This window comes from Cariama cristata, unplaced genomic scaffold (genome assembly GCF_000690535.1).
Source record: "Cariama cristata isolate BGI_N322 unplaced genomic scaffold, ASM69053v1 scaffold3125, whole genome shotgun sequence".
Taxonomy (NCBI): Eukaryota; Metazoa; Chordata; class Aves; order Cariamiformes; family Cariamidae; genus Cariama; species Cariama cristata.
In genome coordinates this window covers 1,020-18,939 of record NW_009619034.1, presented here as the reverse complement: position 1 = coordinate 18,939, position 17,920 = coordinate 1,020, and the positions used below count along the sequence as shown (strand labels likewise).

Genomic DNA, 17,920 nt, shown 5'->3' with positions numbered 1-17,920 from the left:
ACAAGTGTTGAGAAACACTACTGTGCTAGGCTGGCTCCCAGGATGGCTTTGCTGTGGAATTTTTCTTCTGCAGCCTTATGCTGGCACTGAGAAAAGGCCAGATATAAGATAAAAATAAGCAAGGACCTGCTTTCTGTCCCACCTCGTAGACTGCATCGCTCGGGCTCGTACCAGGGCAGGAGGCTGAAGGGTCTAGCAGGAGCTAGAGGTGGGCCTGTCCTGCCAAGAGATGGCTGGTCCCCTCGGAGCGGCAGCCCCGGGGAGGCCACGGGTGCCTGCAGTGACAGCGGGTGCTGTGCAGGAGATGAACACCCTCTGCGGGAACCCCGGAAAGCCCCTGAGCCGCCTCCTTTCAGGCAGTCGTGTCACCGCCATCTCAGCCCATGAATTACGTATCCGTGGGGAGGAGAGAAACACCAACTTGTTGGACAAGCAGCTGCCAAGGGCTCTGGTGTTACTCACGCAGATGCAGGAGTGTACATGGCCGCGTCGGGTGGGGGATGGCTGCCAGCCCAGGCCGAAAGAGCATGCTACCAAGACATCGAGGCACCAGAGCAAAAGAGGATGAAATCAAAGCGGCCATTAGCTTTGGATGCTTTTCAGAGAGGGTCTGGAAGTGGTTTAGTCCCATACATCAAGCCCACCTGAGCCACGTGCCCTCCCAGGTCCCACTGCCTCTTGCTCCCAGTAGCTGACACTGGTAACACCTCCTCCGCTTTCAGTCCTTTATTTATCAACTTCTGAAGAGGAGAAATGGAAACCTTTAAGGCAGCTCTCTCTGCTACTGCATGCGGCGTGTGCATGTGAAGCAAGAGGGGAAGCAAAACGTCAGCACATGCTGATGCGGTCACTATCACCTTGGTTTGCAAAATGCAAATTGCTTCCTTGCATAAATGTTTGAGAGATGACAGTTGATTAGACTAAGACTGCTAAGGAAAACTCAGTCATTAGAGAGGTAGAGAGCAGAACTGTTGAGATTGCTGAGTAAAATTGCTTTTCCTCACTGACCTGACACATTCCTCCCTTATTTATCCTTGCCCCTACTCTCACCACACACTGATCTCTTTTCTGATAGTCAGACCAATTTTTTCAGAACAGCACATGAGCATACAGACAGCACCCAGTGTGGCTATGTCCTGAGCACACTCTGCTTCCTCAAGGTTTATTACGGCACCAATGAATAAATTAACGTGCTAAGAAAAAACTTCCAAAGCTCCTATTTCTGTTTTAGACTGAAGATAATTAAATTTACACATTAGCTACAAGGTAGCAGAACACTCTATTCCCCCTTGCTCCTTTCAGGTGTGTTTTAGCTCAGGTATAATCTTCATTTAGAATAGAATAGTTCAGTTGAAAGGGACCTACAATGATCATCTAGTCCAACTGGTATTTCTAATATCAAACAGTAACTTTACTGGAAAGTAAACACTTGGCTATGTTCAGTTAAGGAAATAAAAATACTCAAGACACACAAAAGATGATTCATTAAAGTCAGAATCTTCTGCTTCCCATGTTCACCATTTGTAGTTCAACAATAACACATTTCCAATGCAATTTGTTATTTTGCATTGCGATTGGCTATACCCTACGCTGAAAAGTGGATGGTTGGATTATAACACCATACTGCAGCAACAAGAACTTAAACCTTCTCATAGGCCACTCATTCCTAAAGCACCAGATACTAAAACTGTAATTTCTGTGTCTGGACACTTGAACATACTTGGAAAATTTAAGGCTGTAGTCAGATGAGTATGCATATGCGAAGGCACTGCAGTATTTACTCTGAAGTTCCTCTACAAAGCTGATTCAAAGATTACGGTAACCAAACTGTGGTCAAGAAATTGATAAACTCGTGTGAAGATCTTCATGCGGACAGAGCAAACTGTGGTTTGAATGTGCAATACGTGGTGAATAAGACTATGCCCTAGGATTGACTGCAATCAGCTATCGTGCTAAAATGAAAACTGACTTGCTGCCACTAGGTTTTAATAAACATTGCTTAAGATGTTAACTAACATGAATTATAATACAACTTTGCACAGTGTAAATATGTGATGGAAGTCTTTCCATTTAGTACTTCAAAAAGGCTTAATTATCAGGACTGTGAGGCCATCAAAATGCCTCTAGTTCTGTTTCAGCACAAAGGGAGTGCCTCTGCCTGTTCATTCTCATTACGTACTTCTGGTATGCTATGGCAAGACCCAGGAGATGTGAACAAACTAATAAAATTGTTCATCTTCACTGTGGTAAGTAAAGCAGTGAGCAAGAAAGTGATGGTGGAGAGATGCTGCTTCTCTGCAGAGCAGTCAGATGTGACTACTTCTTTGCAAAAGGTGTCATGAGCTTTCATTTACTAATACAGTGAGAGCTGTGAATTTATCTATTGGTGGAAATCTTTTTTTTTTTTTAAGAATAATTTTCTAACTTAATTTAGGAGGTTATCACAATGACCCACCCTGTTTTTCACAATCCTGAATCAGTTGATGATGGCAGCTTAAAAGACTCCTCCCCTGTCACAACTTTTGTCTTGATCACATCTGGATTCTTCTTCTGGCAAGCCGATTTCCTATGGATCTATACAAATTCTGTATGTTTTCTTCAATCAGATAAGAGGAACAGATCACAAGCCACTGTATTAAGACAGTCAGGATAATTATTCCCAGAAGATAATTATAAAGTGGGGAAACTGAAGAATGGCAACATGAAGTAACTTGACCCAGTTCTCCTGGAGAATAGTGGCAGAGCTGGAGAAAGATGACAGCTCTCACCGGCCCCTGTCCTTTTATCCTCCATTCCTGGGGTATCCTTTATGCCATAATGAGGCAGCTCAGGGATGTTGCATTATCAGCCACGGCCATGAGATAAATCCCTGGTCAAACAAAGAAAACCTCACGTGGGCACTGAGAGGGGATGAATCCATACTGCCAGACTCTGAAACCGTTTCGGAGCCCGCAGGCGAGCAGGGGCAGTGGGTACCACTGCCATGAATATTCCTGGTTACTGCTGCATGCCAGCAATGCAAAGTTCTTTACTTACAAATCAAGACCTGTAAATAACAACAAGGAGAAAGGGGTAAGTAATTCTTCCACCCTGCCAAGAACCACCTGTAATTTGACACACTGACGCACCTGAAAGCTGTTTCCGATTTTAGAGGGAGACAGCTGGAAAAGCCTCCAAGTCATTTTTCTCTGCTCTAACTTGCTCGCCACAAAGAGGAACGAGGATATTATGCAGTATTGCAGAATCAATAGTTATTGTGGAAACTATTGGTTTGATGTCAAGGGCAATTAGCTGCAAGTGGAATTAGCACATACCCCGTGTGGGAAGACGTGTTCTTCCCTAGATGGGAAAGATGTTGGCTACAAAGGGCCTCGACATAAGTGTGCACAGAAACTTTGTAATTAGCATCAATTTCCCAATGCTGAAAAACCCAACACCAGCTGCTTCTCTCGGTACACAAGAGTCTGCAGCAACGACCTGATCTGTCCTGTAGATGGGACAAACCAAGAGCAAACAAACCTGCAGACCAGACTGACCCTTTGCATTTGGATTTCACACCTAAGAAAGGCTATTCTTGGCCAACCCAACTACTCACCCCATGTCAGAGAACCATGCTGGCTGAGGTCAACTCAAAACACCATCTTATCCCTACACCTTCCCACTATTGCCCTGACTTGTGCCAACAGAAATTTATTCCATGTTGCAGCTAGGACTTAGTGCATTTCATGGAGAAATCTATGCTATGCCTGGTTTGGCTACTGAGAAAGAGCTCAACGCTTGAGATTAAGTCCTTTAAGTATTAAGTACTTTAGAGAAGATAAGTATAGGTGCAGGAGTGAGGAACATGCAAAGCTTGTCATACTAAAGGAAACTGTCTGCATAAATTTTATTAAAGATGGAAAAGAAGTAAGACAAAGGAGCTAACTTTCAGGACCTCCATGTAAGGTGGTGTAAAACTGAATGTTTTTGCAGCAGCTTAATCCACACTTTGAATCTCATCCTGGGAGCAGCCAGCACTGAAGAAGACCTTGCAGAGGCCAGGAGGGTGAGAGGCCAGGGCAGGAGGCAGCCCCATGGCTACGCCGGCTCTCCATGCATACCACTTCTGTTTCTCCTCCAGACCTCAACTCGCCTGCAAAGCCAACCACCCCCACCTCGCATTCACAAAAGCGGTTCCTCAGTTCGGCAAGGATCTGGCACCCGTCACCACCGTCACTGAGCAACACGGCACAAACATCACCACCAAGAAAGGCTCCTGCAACACTGCAGGCTGAAGGCAGCTTCCTTCCTGTCCCCGGCTGGAGGCTGCCTGCCCTGTGGAAGACCTGTCCACCCCTATCTACTGCTGAAACCTCCACATCAGCAGATCAACCGATTCTTTCCATAAAAGGCTTTCAGAGCCAAAGAGGACTTTTTCTTCTAGCTTATTAATGCAAGTAAGATGCACCGAGTCGCTTTGCAGCCTACGATCTGCATGCGATTGCTGAAGTCCCTTTGAAATACAATAACCGGTACAGTAAACCTTGGCTCATGCGTCATCTTTTGTGCTGTGGTGCATAAACCCTTGGTGGCATTTGGTGGGCAGCACACCTCAAAGATGTTCACGTAAACTGCATTGACCCCTGAAAGGAGGACAGCTGCCCCGATGCACACTCGTGCATCCGAGGTGACAATGTTGGCTGGTCAGAGACAGCATTTAGGTGAGACCGGAGGGGTACAACAGAGTTCCTTGGACCTACAGAACAACATGCCCTCACTGGGATAACTTGTGCAAATAATCTCATTTCCACATACCCAGCAGTATGCTGTGAAATGCACCTGCAACAGTTCCTCAGGATAGTTCTTCTGTTATTTTTTATTTTATTCTCGGATCAGCTTTGCATCCGTTTTGCTAAAGTGAGGCACTATTGTGGTGGAAATGGAAAAAACTACTCACGGTTGTAGAAAAACAGAGACAACTCAGCTGGGCTGATCACCCACATCCCACAAGACTCTTGTAACTGAAATCTGTGGAAATCCCAACGTACCAACACTCAGTGTCTACACCAAAACGCTGATGCCTTTGTGCTTTGCACTTCTTTTGCAAAAATAACCTTAGCTTTCCGGGGAGGTCCCGAAGCGGTGGCTAATACCGATGTGAACGTACTGACGGTGCCATCCAGAGGTACTTGGGTGTAGCACACAGCTCTGTCTCAACAAGAACTACCGTACAAGTGAAAAAGAGGACCTATGCATCATCTTATACATCAAACTTTAAACTAAACCCACCACAAAATAATTACATTTTCTGCTATTTTTAATTTATCTTGCCCATCAGCTTTCATCCACTCGTTGTTTTCCATCTCCCTCAATACTCACTGTGGGTTTTAATTTTCCGTGTATACTAAATCAGCCATTCTTAAAAATATATACATCTCTGACCTCTCTTGGCAAACAAGAGCTATGTTATTTTACTCACAATTGCTAACAACAGGACTGGCACCGCATGCTCAATGTAGAGACACTCCTCTGTATGTCACAGCCATGCAATAGCGTATCGCTTCCGATAACAGCAACCACACACTGAAACAGAAAACGTAACAGTGGAAAACAATCTTTTTTTCCCCCTCTAGAACTGCTGATGGCTCCCTTTCAGCTGTGAAACCATGACTCAAACTTGATAGAAGAAAATGCTTTTCCAGCGTATTATTATACATATTTATATGTGTGTGTGTGTATATATACAGTTTAGGTCAGCTGCCGGAAGAGTTTGGATGTAGCATCACCTCTGGCATATTTTATGTAGGGCAAAGTATGCCAGAGAAGATATTTGTTCAGTAGCAAAGGTCTAATTTACGTTTGTGTGCAGAGATACCTCCTTCACTGACACCCACATCTGTGTGACATTAAGATGTGGATTCACAAAGTGAATCCTGTTAATATCAGAGTAAAATCAATGTTGAATCCTTATTTTCTCCTTTAGGAAATGAATGGAATTACATAGATCACAGACAAATATTCCCAACAGCACAAACTATATACTTACATTTTTACTCTTTGGGATTTTTTGAGCTTTATTCAGAGAGATAACTGATTTTGAGATGTATTACCTTAAATTAAGTTGCAAAAATACACAGAATACACTTGTATCTGCCTTTTTTTCCTCAGAAATCATCACTTGCCGGTCCATTACAATTAAGGCACTGGGTATTATTTTATCACCTAACACAAACTAAAAGGAAAATGGAGAAACAGATCGACTTGAAAACTAATAAAGTAACTTTTCAGAGAGCTTCTGGCAAGCATCATTCCCACTTGTTGCATCCTTCCCAAAAAAAGTATCCTTCTTTTACAGTCTCGGTATTTAAAAATCAAGAAAAAACGTAAAAATAGAAATTATGTCAAATGACAGATGGTGTTGCTGAACCATGCCTACTACAAAGAGGCATGGTTATGGTTAAGAGGAGATGGTTAAGAGGAAATTTTGAGCATTACGGAATCCAAATGTCAAATGTAAGGACTGATGTCTGCGCTGCACTTGGAGAGTCACCTTGAGCTGATCTCAAACTTAACCTGGTCTGAGCACCAGATGACGCCTTCATTTTCCATCAGTCAACCCTGGACCATGCCCTGTTTATAACTGCGCCCAGGTCTCCTATTAGCAGCTGCAGGGAGGTAGCTCTTGGGTCAATGAAAGCACAGATCATGGAGAGACCTGCATGGAGAAGGGTCTGAAAGGTCGTCTGAAAGAGATGAGTGAGCCTGCAGAAGCCTGCACTTTGGTAAGACGAGAAGTGGAGAAATAACTCTCACATTTCAGACATCTCAGTGCTGAATACATGTCTCGAGGAAATAGCAGACATATGGAGTCCTTCATAAAAATGTGAGATAGGACCCACAGAGATCACCGAGTCGACAGTCTAATTTTATAATCTTAACCCTGCTAGAAGTTTCAGACATGTCTTATATCAAATGTACAACACTTTCACGCAGCAGCAAAAAAAATAAGCAAAACCCAAGAAACACACCAGTTCTATGCACTGTGATGAAAAAATTATAGCAGTGATTTAACAGAAAATATTTCTTTAAAAGATCAAAGACAGTATGTCTTCCTCTTCCTGCCACTTTCATACACACACAGCGGTTTCCCAAACTGTATTTTGCAAATGAAAATGTCACCATCCACCCAAGCCTAACTGCTGCAAAAGGAAGTGTTTGTTCAGACAACAAATGCCAAGTGTACATTGACAGTAAATTTGTGCCACCAATGGGAAAAGATCTGGAAAAGGCATGGAAAAAATCTAGTCTTGTGCATTCGCTTTGAATGTGTACCAGGTTCCAAACTGTAACTCCTTTTCTTTCAGAAATTAATGTGTTGTAAGGAAGCTGGAGCGCAGTGCGGTTTGGCAGAAAGGTAAATATAAAAATCACTACCTACGGTTATTGCCCCTCTTTCCGAGATTGCCCCATGGAGTGCAGGCTGTAGGGTGTGCACTGACCTGTACTTCCCTGTCCGCACTTGCAGAGCTCTCATACCGCACCGCTGAGCACCTCCGACATCATTCACAATATCATCTCCAATCATGAGGGCCTGTCAAAGCAATGAAATACAGAAAAACTGGCGTCAAGTGAATTTTATTTCTGCCATACGTCACACTCCTTTGACATAACAAACAGCTTGATTTGATGTTTAATACTGCCATCAGACAAATTAAACAAGATAATATTGTCATCGTATTGATTAAAAGTCATCCTACCTTGAATGTAATTCATGCTATAGTTCCTCGAGCAATGCACTAGAGCAGTACGCATCTGTACAATTTGTAATCAATCACAAAAATCAAAGGGATTCAGCACATAGTTCGAAGAAAATGTTGAATTTTATGAAGTTAGGCCTATTCTGTTCCTAACGATCCATTTATGTTATGCTGCAAGCAGTTTCAATTAAGCTTAACTTTTTAAACATTTCCTTAAAACTGGTATTCTAAAAGCTAGTCAAAAGCTTAAGCTTGTGATCACTGAGATGTGTAACTTCGCAGAGCTTGATCCCAACCCATTCTCAGGTTGATAGAGAAATTTGGAAAATCACTGTAAAATTTAATTTATTTGTTTTTGCACAGTGTGACACAACACGTCCAGGCCTAGCACGGTTTGCATTATGGCCAGCTTAAGTCTACGCAAATATTAATAAACTCAGTTGAGTAGATTACCAAAAAAAGGCAATCGAGAAAAGACCTTCTGGTTGTGCCAAGACTTGTCTGAGTGTCTGATGAAAACATGTAGCATGGATGCTGCCTTCTTGTCCTTGTAAAGGGAAGTTTATCAACCAAGGGGTCTCTTTCATCAACAACCATGTCTACAAAATTTTGAGTGCTTATTATCATCCTGTATTAAAAACTACTACATTTATTTTAGTCTTCAAATTTAAAAAGGGTTGGAGGGGGTTATTTTATAGTTTCAACAAAACCCAGCATATAGATAAAACAGGAATCTTCAATTAATAAACAAAAAATCGTCTTTCAACCTTCCAAAAGCATTCTGGATTACTCTGAAGCGAACAGAGGCAGCACTTAAAACTGGGGAAATACATCAGCTTTGAAAATATGTCATCTAGTTTATCTATCCGACTTTAAAGTGTGCTTTTTGCATCTTTTGTATCAAAGTTGAATTTTATCTAAAGTACATTAATTAGTTGCATCTTTAACCATTTGATCTTCATCTTGTCGACTCAGGCTCCTGCTTCATAAACGTAACTGCCAGGCTTTCACAACGATGGCACCTTCCAGCTCTAGAAATTCCTCCCTGAATTTCCATTCCTTCCATGTACTTCGGATTATTTTCATACCTGCACGTCAGATACATGGAGTCACTATGCAAAGTGTTTCTTTCCTTACTAACAGAATTGCTCTGTGTGGTTTGAGCTTTTTCTAAGGTCTGTCATGATGGGTCTCACGTACGGGGCTTGGGAAGTTAAAAGCCAGGTTTATAAAGGGGACCAGGGTTGCCTTAGATGGTGGCTGGGTTACTGAGAACAGCACCAAGGGGAACTCCGCTGGGCACCCACAGAAAGCCAATCCAGCATTTTTCCATCCGCAGAGAACTGATAAATAGGCCCTTGTCAGAGAGGTCATGGGAACGACGCGCACATGGCAGAAGTGAGGATCGGCTTCTCCAGAGGCAGCAATCTAAAGGGAATGCTCAGCCTTTTTGTACAGCTGGCTGCAGTTTTAAGGACAAAAACATCTAGAAAGTCTGTATTGCAGGCACCATTCCAGTTACCATTTCTGCCTGATATAAAATCCTCTTCTTCCTTTGCCTTCACATGGAAGCACCTCTTTTTAACATACCATGCAACCATACAAGAGCCAGTTCATCTTCTGAGTCACCCACACTTCAGTTCCCACTTGGCAAGCAGTCTGCTGGGCAGGACTAAATCATACATATTGAACATACTGAAGAGGTCTAAAAATGCTAAAGCTCCAGAGCTATTTTCATTAATCATCTAATTACAACAGAATCTTCTCCCACTTATTACATAGCACATAAAGGAAATCTCAGGATTTACCTAAAGCTGCAAGATTTTCTGAGAGCATTCATAAACCAAACTGAGCTACAAACACGTGTATCTGGAACAGCTTCAGCTGATAAAAACTAAATCTTCTTTTGAGTAACACATCAGGTGTGGTGTGCAAGATTATATACAGTAGTTACCAGCCCAGTCTATCTTCCATGTTGTTTTTTAATACTGTTCACGTGAAGGGTGATCATCATCCCTCAGATGATGGGATGTAATAGGATGCCCTCTCAAGCCAAGGCTCAGTTGTCTGGTACCACATTGAAGTAGTTTATTTTGAAATAGTTTATATATGCCCACCCCTGCTTCATTCTGCCTAGAAGAGTCACCGCTGTGGCTAGGCTTTGAGAGCTGCTTTAAGGAGCAGAGTGACATAAGGACTTGTGACAAAGGGGTCAGAGCTGGGGCAAACATGCCCATAGTGAAGGAGCAGTAGCTGGCTTTGGGACAGGCTGCTCTGCCTTTCCAGGTCTCTCCTCACAAACCGTTTCAAAGCCACCAGACAATGAAGGGCTCAGTCTTTTCCATTCTTTCATTATTGAATCACTTTCGTTATCCACTCTGCTCATGAAGACGTGTGTGTTCCTAATAAGATGCCTTCCCCTGTAGACAGTTCACCTTACCACTCCTCCAAACAAGCAATCCAGCACGAAATGGGGAGAAAATGATGGGTTAATTTGAAGTAATTAGTAAATAACGCATGTATACACAGATGATGAAAACGGAATAATCCCACTGTTACATGCAGAGCTGCGAAGAATCTGGCAACACTGCTCCCAGCCAACCACCATTACCAATTTCCCCCAAGCTATTCTGAGATATTTAATCATTCTCAACCACTGGCTTTAATAGTTTATAATCCCCTCTTCTTATAAAATTTCTTCCAACACCTCCCCAAGGGGGACAGGGAACAGCTGCGGGGGGGACCCCAGAGAGTCCACAGGGGAGACCCCAGGAGCAGACCTGCCCTCCGCCACCCGCACGCCCTTGCTCAGCCTGAACCCAGACATTCACGATGAGATTTCTGAAGTAAAGACAATTTCAGCCCTGGGTTCTCAAAACCCTAAAAATTAATTTCCACTGAAAACAGAAAAGGGCAAAGCAGGTCAGCCCACCAAGCACCCGTTTGCTCACCGGGGCTGTATTTTACCCTGTCCAAGCAAGTTTTCCTGCAAGACACCCGGCAGCTCAAGTGCAGCTGCAGATGAGCAGCGATGCCTGTCCAGGCCAGCTTGTGGCATACGCATACAAAAATGTACTCCAGCCCCTGGGGATTTCACAGATTTACTATCGGTGAAGGGCAATAATCACTAAAGGAGGAGCAATTATTCCCAAATCATTTAGGATTTAAAAAATCATTGGAAAGAAGATAGAGGTCAAAAGGTGTGCTGTCAAGGGAAATAAAAAAACTCTACCTGTCAAACCTGGGTTTAACTTCCTCTCTGACTGCAATATGGTAAGAAGAGAGAGAAAGATATAAAACTGAAAGGTCACATACCCACTGAAAGCAAGAATTAAAAGATCCCCATTCATGTTCACATTTTACACAGGGATCACACCATTAATCTATTCAATTATTCTGCAGAAGTTAGTTTTTCTAGATCGGCTAAAAATCTACTAAAAAGAAGGACAAAAATGCAGTGAGACAGTCTCTCTGATTTTAAGACAAATCGTCAAAGAATTAAGATGGGTGTAATTTATATTTTCCCAAACCATACAGCTGGTGAGAGATGGTGTGTGTGGTTGTACACCAGCAGTAAACAAAGCACACGCGTCCCAAAGTTGACCAAAGGCACTGCTCTTGAAGAGTCCCTGTCAAACTCAACCCAGATCGGCAGCGATAACGGAGGAGATGAACATGACCTCCAAGAATTTAGGGGTGGGAAGGCACAATATAACCCCCACTGGACAAACATCTGTGGCACAGAGATCACCATCATGGTCAGCAATCTTACTGGTGTTGTCTGGGCCACAGACTCAGAGCTGAATGGAAGTGGGGACTGACTCCTCTTACCCACAGAAGTAGCCAACACTAATAAGCCTTCAGAGGTGCTCTTAGGGTGGTGAATGGGAACCTTAGGTATTTTTTGCCCACAAACAGACTTTTAGTATTCACTAAAATCACAGAAAAAAATGTCTGATCAAAAAAGACATCACAGAGTAAGAAAATGAATGAGGTAGAAAGAAAAAAATATTCTGTATTATCCAGCTATGCTTGTGTTGCAACGTATTTACTAGGACAAGCTCAGGTATGGTACTTTGGAGACTGAAGTCTATGCAGAAGGCAAACGGAGAGATGCAGAGAAGGAAGTGTGCTAACTTCAAGAGAACATTTATCACAATGAATGCTTCTAGAGTAAACATATTTATGCCCAAACGGATTTTTGCAATAGGCTTAATAACCTTAATCAAGCTAAATGTGGGAGAGACATAAGGAAATAAAGCTTATACACAAAACCTTGATCAATGTATTAAACCCCTTTACACAAGAAATACAATGCATTCACTTTTGTCCCTCTTCTCCTTGGCTCAACTGGTAATCTCCTAGGCTTCAGGATCACATATTACTGTTAATTATGTTTCTGCCTTGGAACTACTAGCTGTGCAAACATCAAACACACAAAGGGCATCACATGTGGCCTCTGATCTGGGAGAAAGTGTACAACAAGGCAGGTGAAACAAAGAAATACATTAAACCTCCAGGGCAGCTTTCCAAAGCCTGCAGGGTCAGGCAGGTTTCAATAAGCTTTCAGCAGGACTCAAAGCTTGAAACTTCACTCGGCCACTTAATTCTTCTTTCCAAGGTGGAAAATCTTCCCCTGTCGTGGCCGGTGAGCAGGGAGGGGATGCTGGCACGGCGGCAGGTCCCCCGTGCCACTCTGGAGGTGACCTCCCTCTGCTCTTATGTGCCACTAACTCCCACCTGAGACTTGCAGGTGGCGCAAATGGGAATTGGTTAACTACCAGTAGTTATGCACTCTAGTATGACCTGCCATAACTCCCATTAAAAGCAGACAATTTGCTACAGAGAGAACTTTTTATGATTATATAAAACTACCGGAACCTTAACATTATTTAGGTTTTATTGTAAAGCTGTAAAAATCATCCACTGTTACAGCTGCCTTAAAACATATGAATTAGGCATTTCAGAAACCTTTAAGATGTGTTATTCTTTGTCATATTACTGAACCGTAAGATAGGTCTGGTTACCTCAAAGAGGTTTAAATTTCCAATCTATTAAAGTAATACTGGCAATCTGTTATTTCTAGGCCATTGAGGAAAGGTTAAAATGAAAATTGGACTTTGGGGAGTTCCTCCTATTCTAAGTGCAGGTTGAAAACATCTCAGCAGCAGAAGGCAAAGTCAGGATCTCGGTAAGAAGCAGTTATCAAGGGAAACGACTGGTGATAACTTTATTGATTAAAGCAGCTTGAGAAATTTAAGATTTGCCACTGTCTAGAATTACCTTTTTAATAAAGCTGTCTCACCACACTATTTTTCATTAGAAGTCAGGTGAAAGAAAATTGTAATATGTTTTCAAAAGCAGAGCTCATCTAAAATAGTTTAATGACGGTATGGATTAAATGCATTCCACAGGTGGAATAAATTATTGGCAAACATTTTATAAAAGTAAAGGCAAATAAAACCAGTCTTTGTCACGTCATTACAAATGCAGAGAAGTATAGCTCATTCAGGAGACAGGTTAAAATGTAATACAGTACATTACCAAGGAATTTATTGAACTGAATATACTGAGTTTTTATCATTATGTGTGACGAACTACAACAACCTGGAAATCCTTCTCAAAAGAACATTAAAGTTGCAAGGTCAGGCACTCAAAAGTAAGGAAAAGATGTTAGAATCAAGGCAGTTTGTTGTATTTTGTTCCTGCTACACATGTGCATCATGAGCCAGGTTTTAACTCCAGCAGCATGGATTATTTTTTCCGTAGCTGAAAGCACAGAGTGACTGCTGCCATCATGCAGTGGTGTCTGCTGTGCTCCTCCTTGGTTAGGCATATACTCCCTTCATCTCAAATCTCTCTGAATCTCTCTGAATACAAAAAATTACCTATAGACAGGCATATTATTACAACAAACTGATGGCATTTAACTCTAGAAACTATATGGAAAAAAAATATCTCTCTCAAAATACAAAGTTAGTCACTACTAGCACTATAGCACTGAGGCAAACAGCAGAGAACGAAAAAATAATCTCTGCTGGGGAATGTTACTGCTTTCTGTACCCAAAACAAATCCTCCTGAAGTGATGGGAACCCCTCACTGAGGCTCACCCTATGGGACTATTTTTACCAGCCTGGTGATGCATTAAATCAAATTTGTTTCCTGAGGCAAAGTTTTTGAGACGGGCGCTCTGGTGTCCTGTCGCTTCCCTGTAATGATACCCTCTCTCGATGCCACGGGCTGACGTGGTCCTGGCATACTGTGAGGTGGACAAAACAGGGTCTGAGGACAACCACACCACCCTGCCTATGGAAGAGGGCAAGCAATGCCACTACACAGGGTCACAAAGACAGAAAACTCAAAAATATCATCTTCCCTCCTACTCCTGCACACCAATTGTTTCTGATACAAGCAGAAAGGAAACACAAACCTTCATGCATCTGATTTACACAAACAGATTCCAAAGGTTGAGCTCTGTGGGTTCTGGGTTTTTGTTTTGCTCTTTTTTCCAGCTACTTTTTCTTCAAATGCCACTCTGTGACTGAAATGGATTTTTTGGTTTGTTGGTTGGATGAACGGATTGAGTAATTGCCGTGGCTGTAACTGAGATATTATGTTCAGGCTGAGCTATCTTGTTACTGGGAAGATATCAACAAGATGAAGGGAGTACAGAAAAGAGCACCACAGCGGGTTAGGATGCAGAGGGATCGAATCACAAGGGAAGCTGCTGGGAGCTAAACACACAGTTTTAGTAAGAGCCAACTACTGTAATGATAACAAGTCTAGAGATAATTGGAAGGAGAAAATATCCAAGAAGGCAAGCAGTTATTTTTGTTGTCACCTGGAGTAAAACTAGAAATAAGGAGATGCAGTTTAAAAGGGAAGTATCCCAATGAATCTCAGAAAAAGGTGCCTGCCCACAAGACCTACTTGACTCTGAACACTGTCCCTAGGGTACTTACAGAAGCCCAGTTGTTTGGCTGAAAACTACTCTGGACAAAAGATTAATAAATGTGGAGCAGGGAACACTCCTGCACAGGTAAGGAGATGGATTAGATGGCCTACTAGGTCTTTTCCATCTCCCCACTCTATAATAAAGTAAAACCCAAGCACATACTGAATTACAGGGTCATAATTTCATCTTCAGGCTCCAGGGACCTACAAGCCACCCAAACTTCACTCCTGTTGTTTATAATGTCACCAAAACCTCCTGATGGAATTACTATGTTGTAATTCACTGCCGTCTGTGAGTCATCTCATACTCATCCTTATGTCCTGTGTGACATAACAACAAATCAATAAAGAGGATCTGGGCACAACTACAGAGAGGGGAAAAAATGGGCTGTACTAAGTAAGCAGGGAGCATCACACATTCAGTGTGTTTCTGGAAAGCATGATGAATCCCGTAAGACAGGAGGAGTTTTTGGGTCAGTCAGTGCTTCTCGTTCACCTAAATTAGAAAATATTTTATTTCTGCCTTTCCCTTTTACTAAAAAAAAAAAAAAAAAAAAGGCAGCCAGTGTGACATCAAAGGAAATAAATAACATTTTGGCTGCAATTCCACTATGCTGCAGCCTCCAGTCACCAAGTGGACTGCCAGGCATTGGGGCACCTCTCATCTTGTGAGGCACAAGATCTTCCCTAATTCCTTGGGAAACCTAACTTTTCTTCTTTTGTATTATTTTCTTTAGCCGCCAAATAAACGAATTTCACAACAGACATGCATGTTCTTTTGAACTATATGGTTTGGGAGAAAGGTGAATAAGAAAGTACAACACAAGAGTACAAGTAGAAGGAGAAACCCCAGTAGAGAATGGAGGGATGGAAAACTACATTAGGTAGAGGTATGGAGGGCACAGGTCAGAGCAAAGAGAGACAGACACAGGGAATGAAAACAAAAATAGCAGCCAGTCAGAAAGAACCCTCAAAAAAGCAGAGAAAATAATGTCATGCCTTTCAGGAGGACAGGAAGTAAACAGGGCAGAAGAAATTCAACAGGTCCCCACCTGCCAGCATTTACCCTCTTGGCTGTCAGTTCTCTTTTGTCTACTTCACTTATTTGATCGAATGGGCAAACATGGGCTTTTATCTCTCCGAAGCATTTTTCAACAATTTTTCTTTTTCTTTTTTTCTTTTTTTTTTTTTCGTAATTCATAGGAAGATCCTGAATATAGATATTTCTCTGCACCATGTATATCCTCCAAAAGTTTACCAAGTCCTCCTGGCCATATTCCCTTCAACCTCTTCTATAACTTTCCGTGAAAGACAGCAAACTAGAAAAAAAATGCATCAATGGGCATAACTATATGGCACAGCCAGTCATCACGGCATCAGAAATCTTACCTGTTGTGCTGGAACTCCCATTTCTGCTAAGGCCGACTCAAAAAACATTTTTGCTGGTTTTCCCACTACTTCAGCTTGAACATCACAAGCATACTGGAAAAAAAAGACGAGAGAGACACACACGAAGGGTGTTGATCAGAAAAGGATTTGTTCAACTCCGTAACTCCAGTCAATTGTATAAAAGTATGTGAGTATTGATTTTTGCCTTTAAATAACACAATGGATTAGGGAATGAAAGTGAATATCAGAGAATTTGGATAACAGAAGAGTTTAATGATCTCTGTCAGAGAGAAAGTCCTCCTGAAATATCTCAAGTTACACACCTTTTACAATCTCCATCACAAGAGCAGTCTTCAGATTCAGTTCCAGTATTGCTCATTTTTGTAAGAGCAGCATTCTTAAAGAAATAGCAAATATTCTTCATATGAAATGATCAAAAGTACTGGAGGGCCTTAGAAGATGTAGAGGGTTTCTCCAACCACCTGGCACATTTTTAATGATTCAAGTGATCTGCCAGATTTGAAAAGTTTTATTTTCCTGCAACTAAGTATCAGCACTATGCTGAAAAAGGTGTTTCTAGCTTGTTCCTAGACAACTAGAAGCCTGAACTTTTCCGGGAGGCGAAAACTCTCCCCAAAACTCACGTAGATACAAATCAACATGGTGCAACCATACATTATACCCACTATCTTCTGTGCTGCATAGTACCCTACTTTGCTTTATTCTCTGCATTCACTATGTATATCTCTTTCATCTCTCTGCAAGCCTATAAAAGGGAGAATAATGATTCCCTCCTTCTCTCACCCTTAGGTTGGCTTATCAATTGGGTTCCAGTTCTGCACAGACTTAATTAGGCTTAAAAACGGGATTGCACTTAAGTATCTTGCTGAATAAGGGCCTTTTACTGTAAACTGTTAAGGGCAAGGGTTGTATTAACAATGCTACACCAAACATAAAACGGACCTTCAGTTTTTCTTGGGTATCTTGCAGACAATAGTCTGTGTTTTTCTTTTCTGGCTCCTTCTTTCAAGGGCCTCCCTTCCAATAAAGGTACCGCAATGGTAAAAGTTCACATTTTAAATAAAATAATAATAAAAAAAAAGAACTAAGCCAGAAAACAAATGAATCCACCCGTCTTTAGAATGCAGCAAATGAGTTTCACTCTGTGGAAACTTCCTCCACCAAGGTGAGTAATTACAGAAGATGACCCATATTTATACCAGTTACTCTTTTAACCAGGTGCACCGAGCAAGTAAGCATAATGCAAGCTATAAAATACCTCTAATGCCTTCATATATGCTCCAACATCAAGTTTCAGACCATCGGTTTCTTTATAGTAGCGTCTGGAAATGAAAGTGATAAAGTTCCAATGAAATGAAAATGTTGGCAGTTAAATACAAAGAAACTACATTTTATTATTTCTGTGCCTATACAGATGTCCATATGGCTGCAACAAAAAGTCCAAGTCATCAGAAACTGTGGAGCCTTAATTTAACACCAGGAATTAAGTAAAGGACAGGCTCAGTACCATGCAATGCTTGGGGAAAAGATCTCAGACCAGACGTCCATCTGGCATCTGGGACACCACTCCACTGGTTCAAAGCGATTTCAACTAGCTTATATCACAGACAAACTTGGCCTGTATTTTATTGCACAGAGTACTAGCTGCTCACAAAGGACAGCAGTTACATTGCTCTTCCTTTAATCAGTGCGGAGACCCCTTGGCAGGTACAAGATGAGGGCTGGCACCAACCAGCAGCTGTAATACCTTCAGTACATCTGGAAGGGGATCCCAAACAGTTGACCATCATTGATTGCTACCAGTCTCCCACATGATGAA

The 17,920-nt window shown here is 42.0% G+C and overlaps 1 protein-coding gene across 1 annotated transcript in view; it reads right to left on the bottom strand.

The window, feature by feature from the left end:
- Positions 1–17,423, bottom strand: part of LOC104162358 (phospholysine phosphohistidine inorganic pyrophosphate phosphatase-like) — a gene marked incomplete at its 5' end in the record, with an annotated part of 69,571 nt that extends 52,148 nt beyond the window's left edge. The window contains 3 exons of the mRNA XM_009701071.1: positions 7,479–7,570; positions 16,081–16,173; positions 17,360–17,423. Of these exons, the coding sequence (XP_009699373.1) occupies positions 7,479–7,570; positions 16,081–16,173; positions 17,360–17,423 (249 nt within the window). The remainder of the gene's footprint in view (positions 1–7,478; positions 7,571–16,080; positions 16,174–17,359) is intronic.
- Between the last annotated feature and the right edge of the window lie 497 nt (positions 17,424–17,920).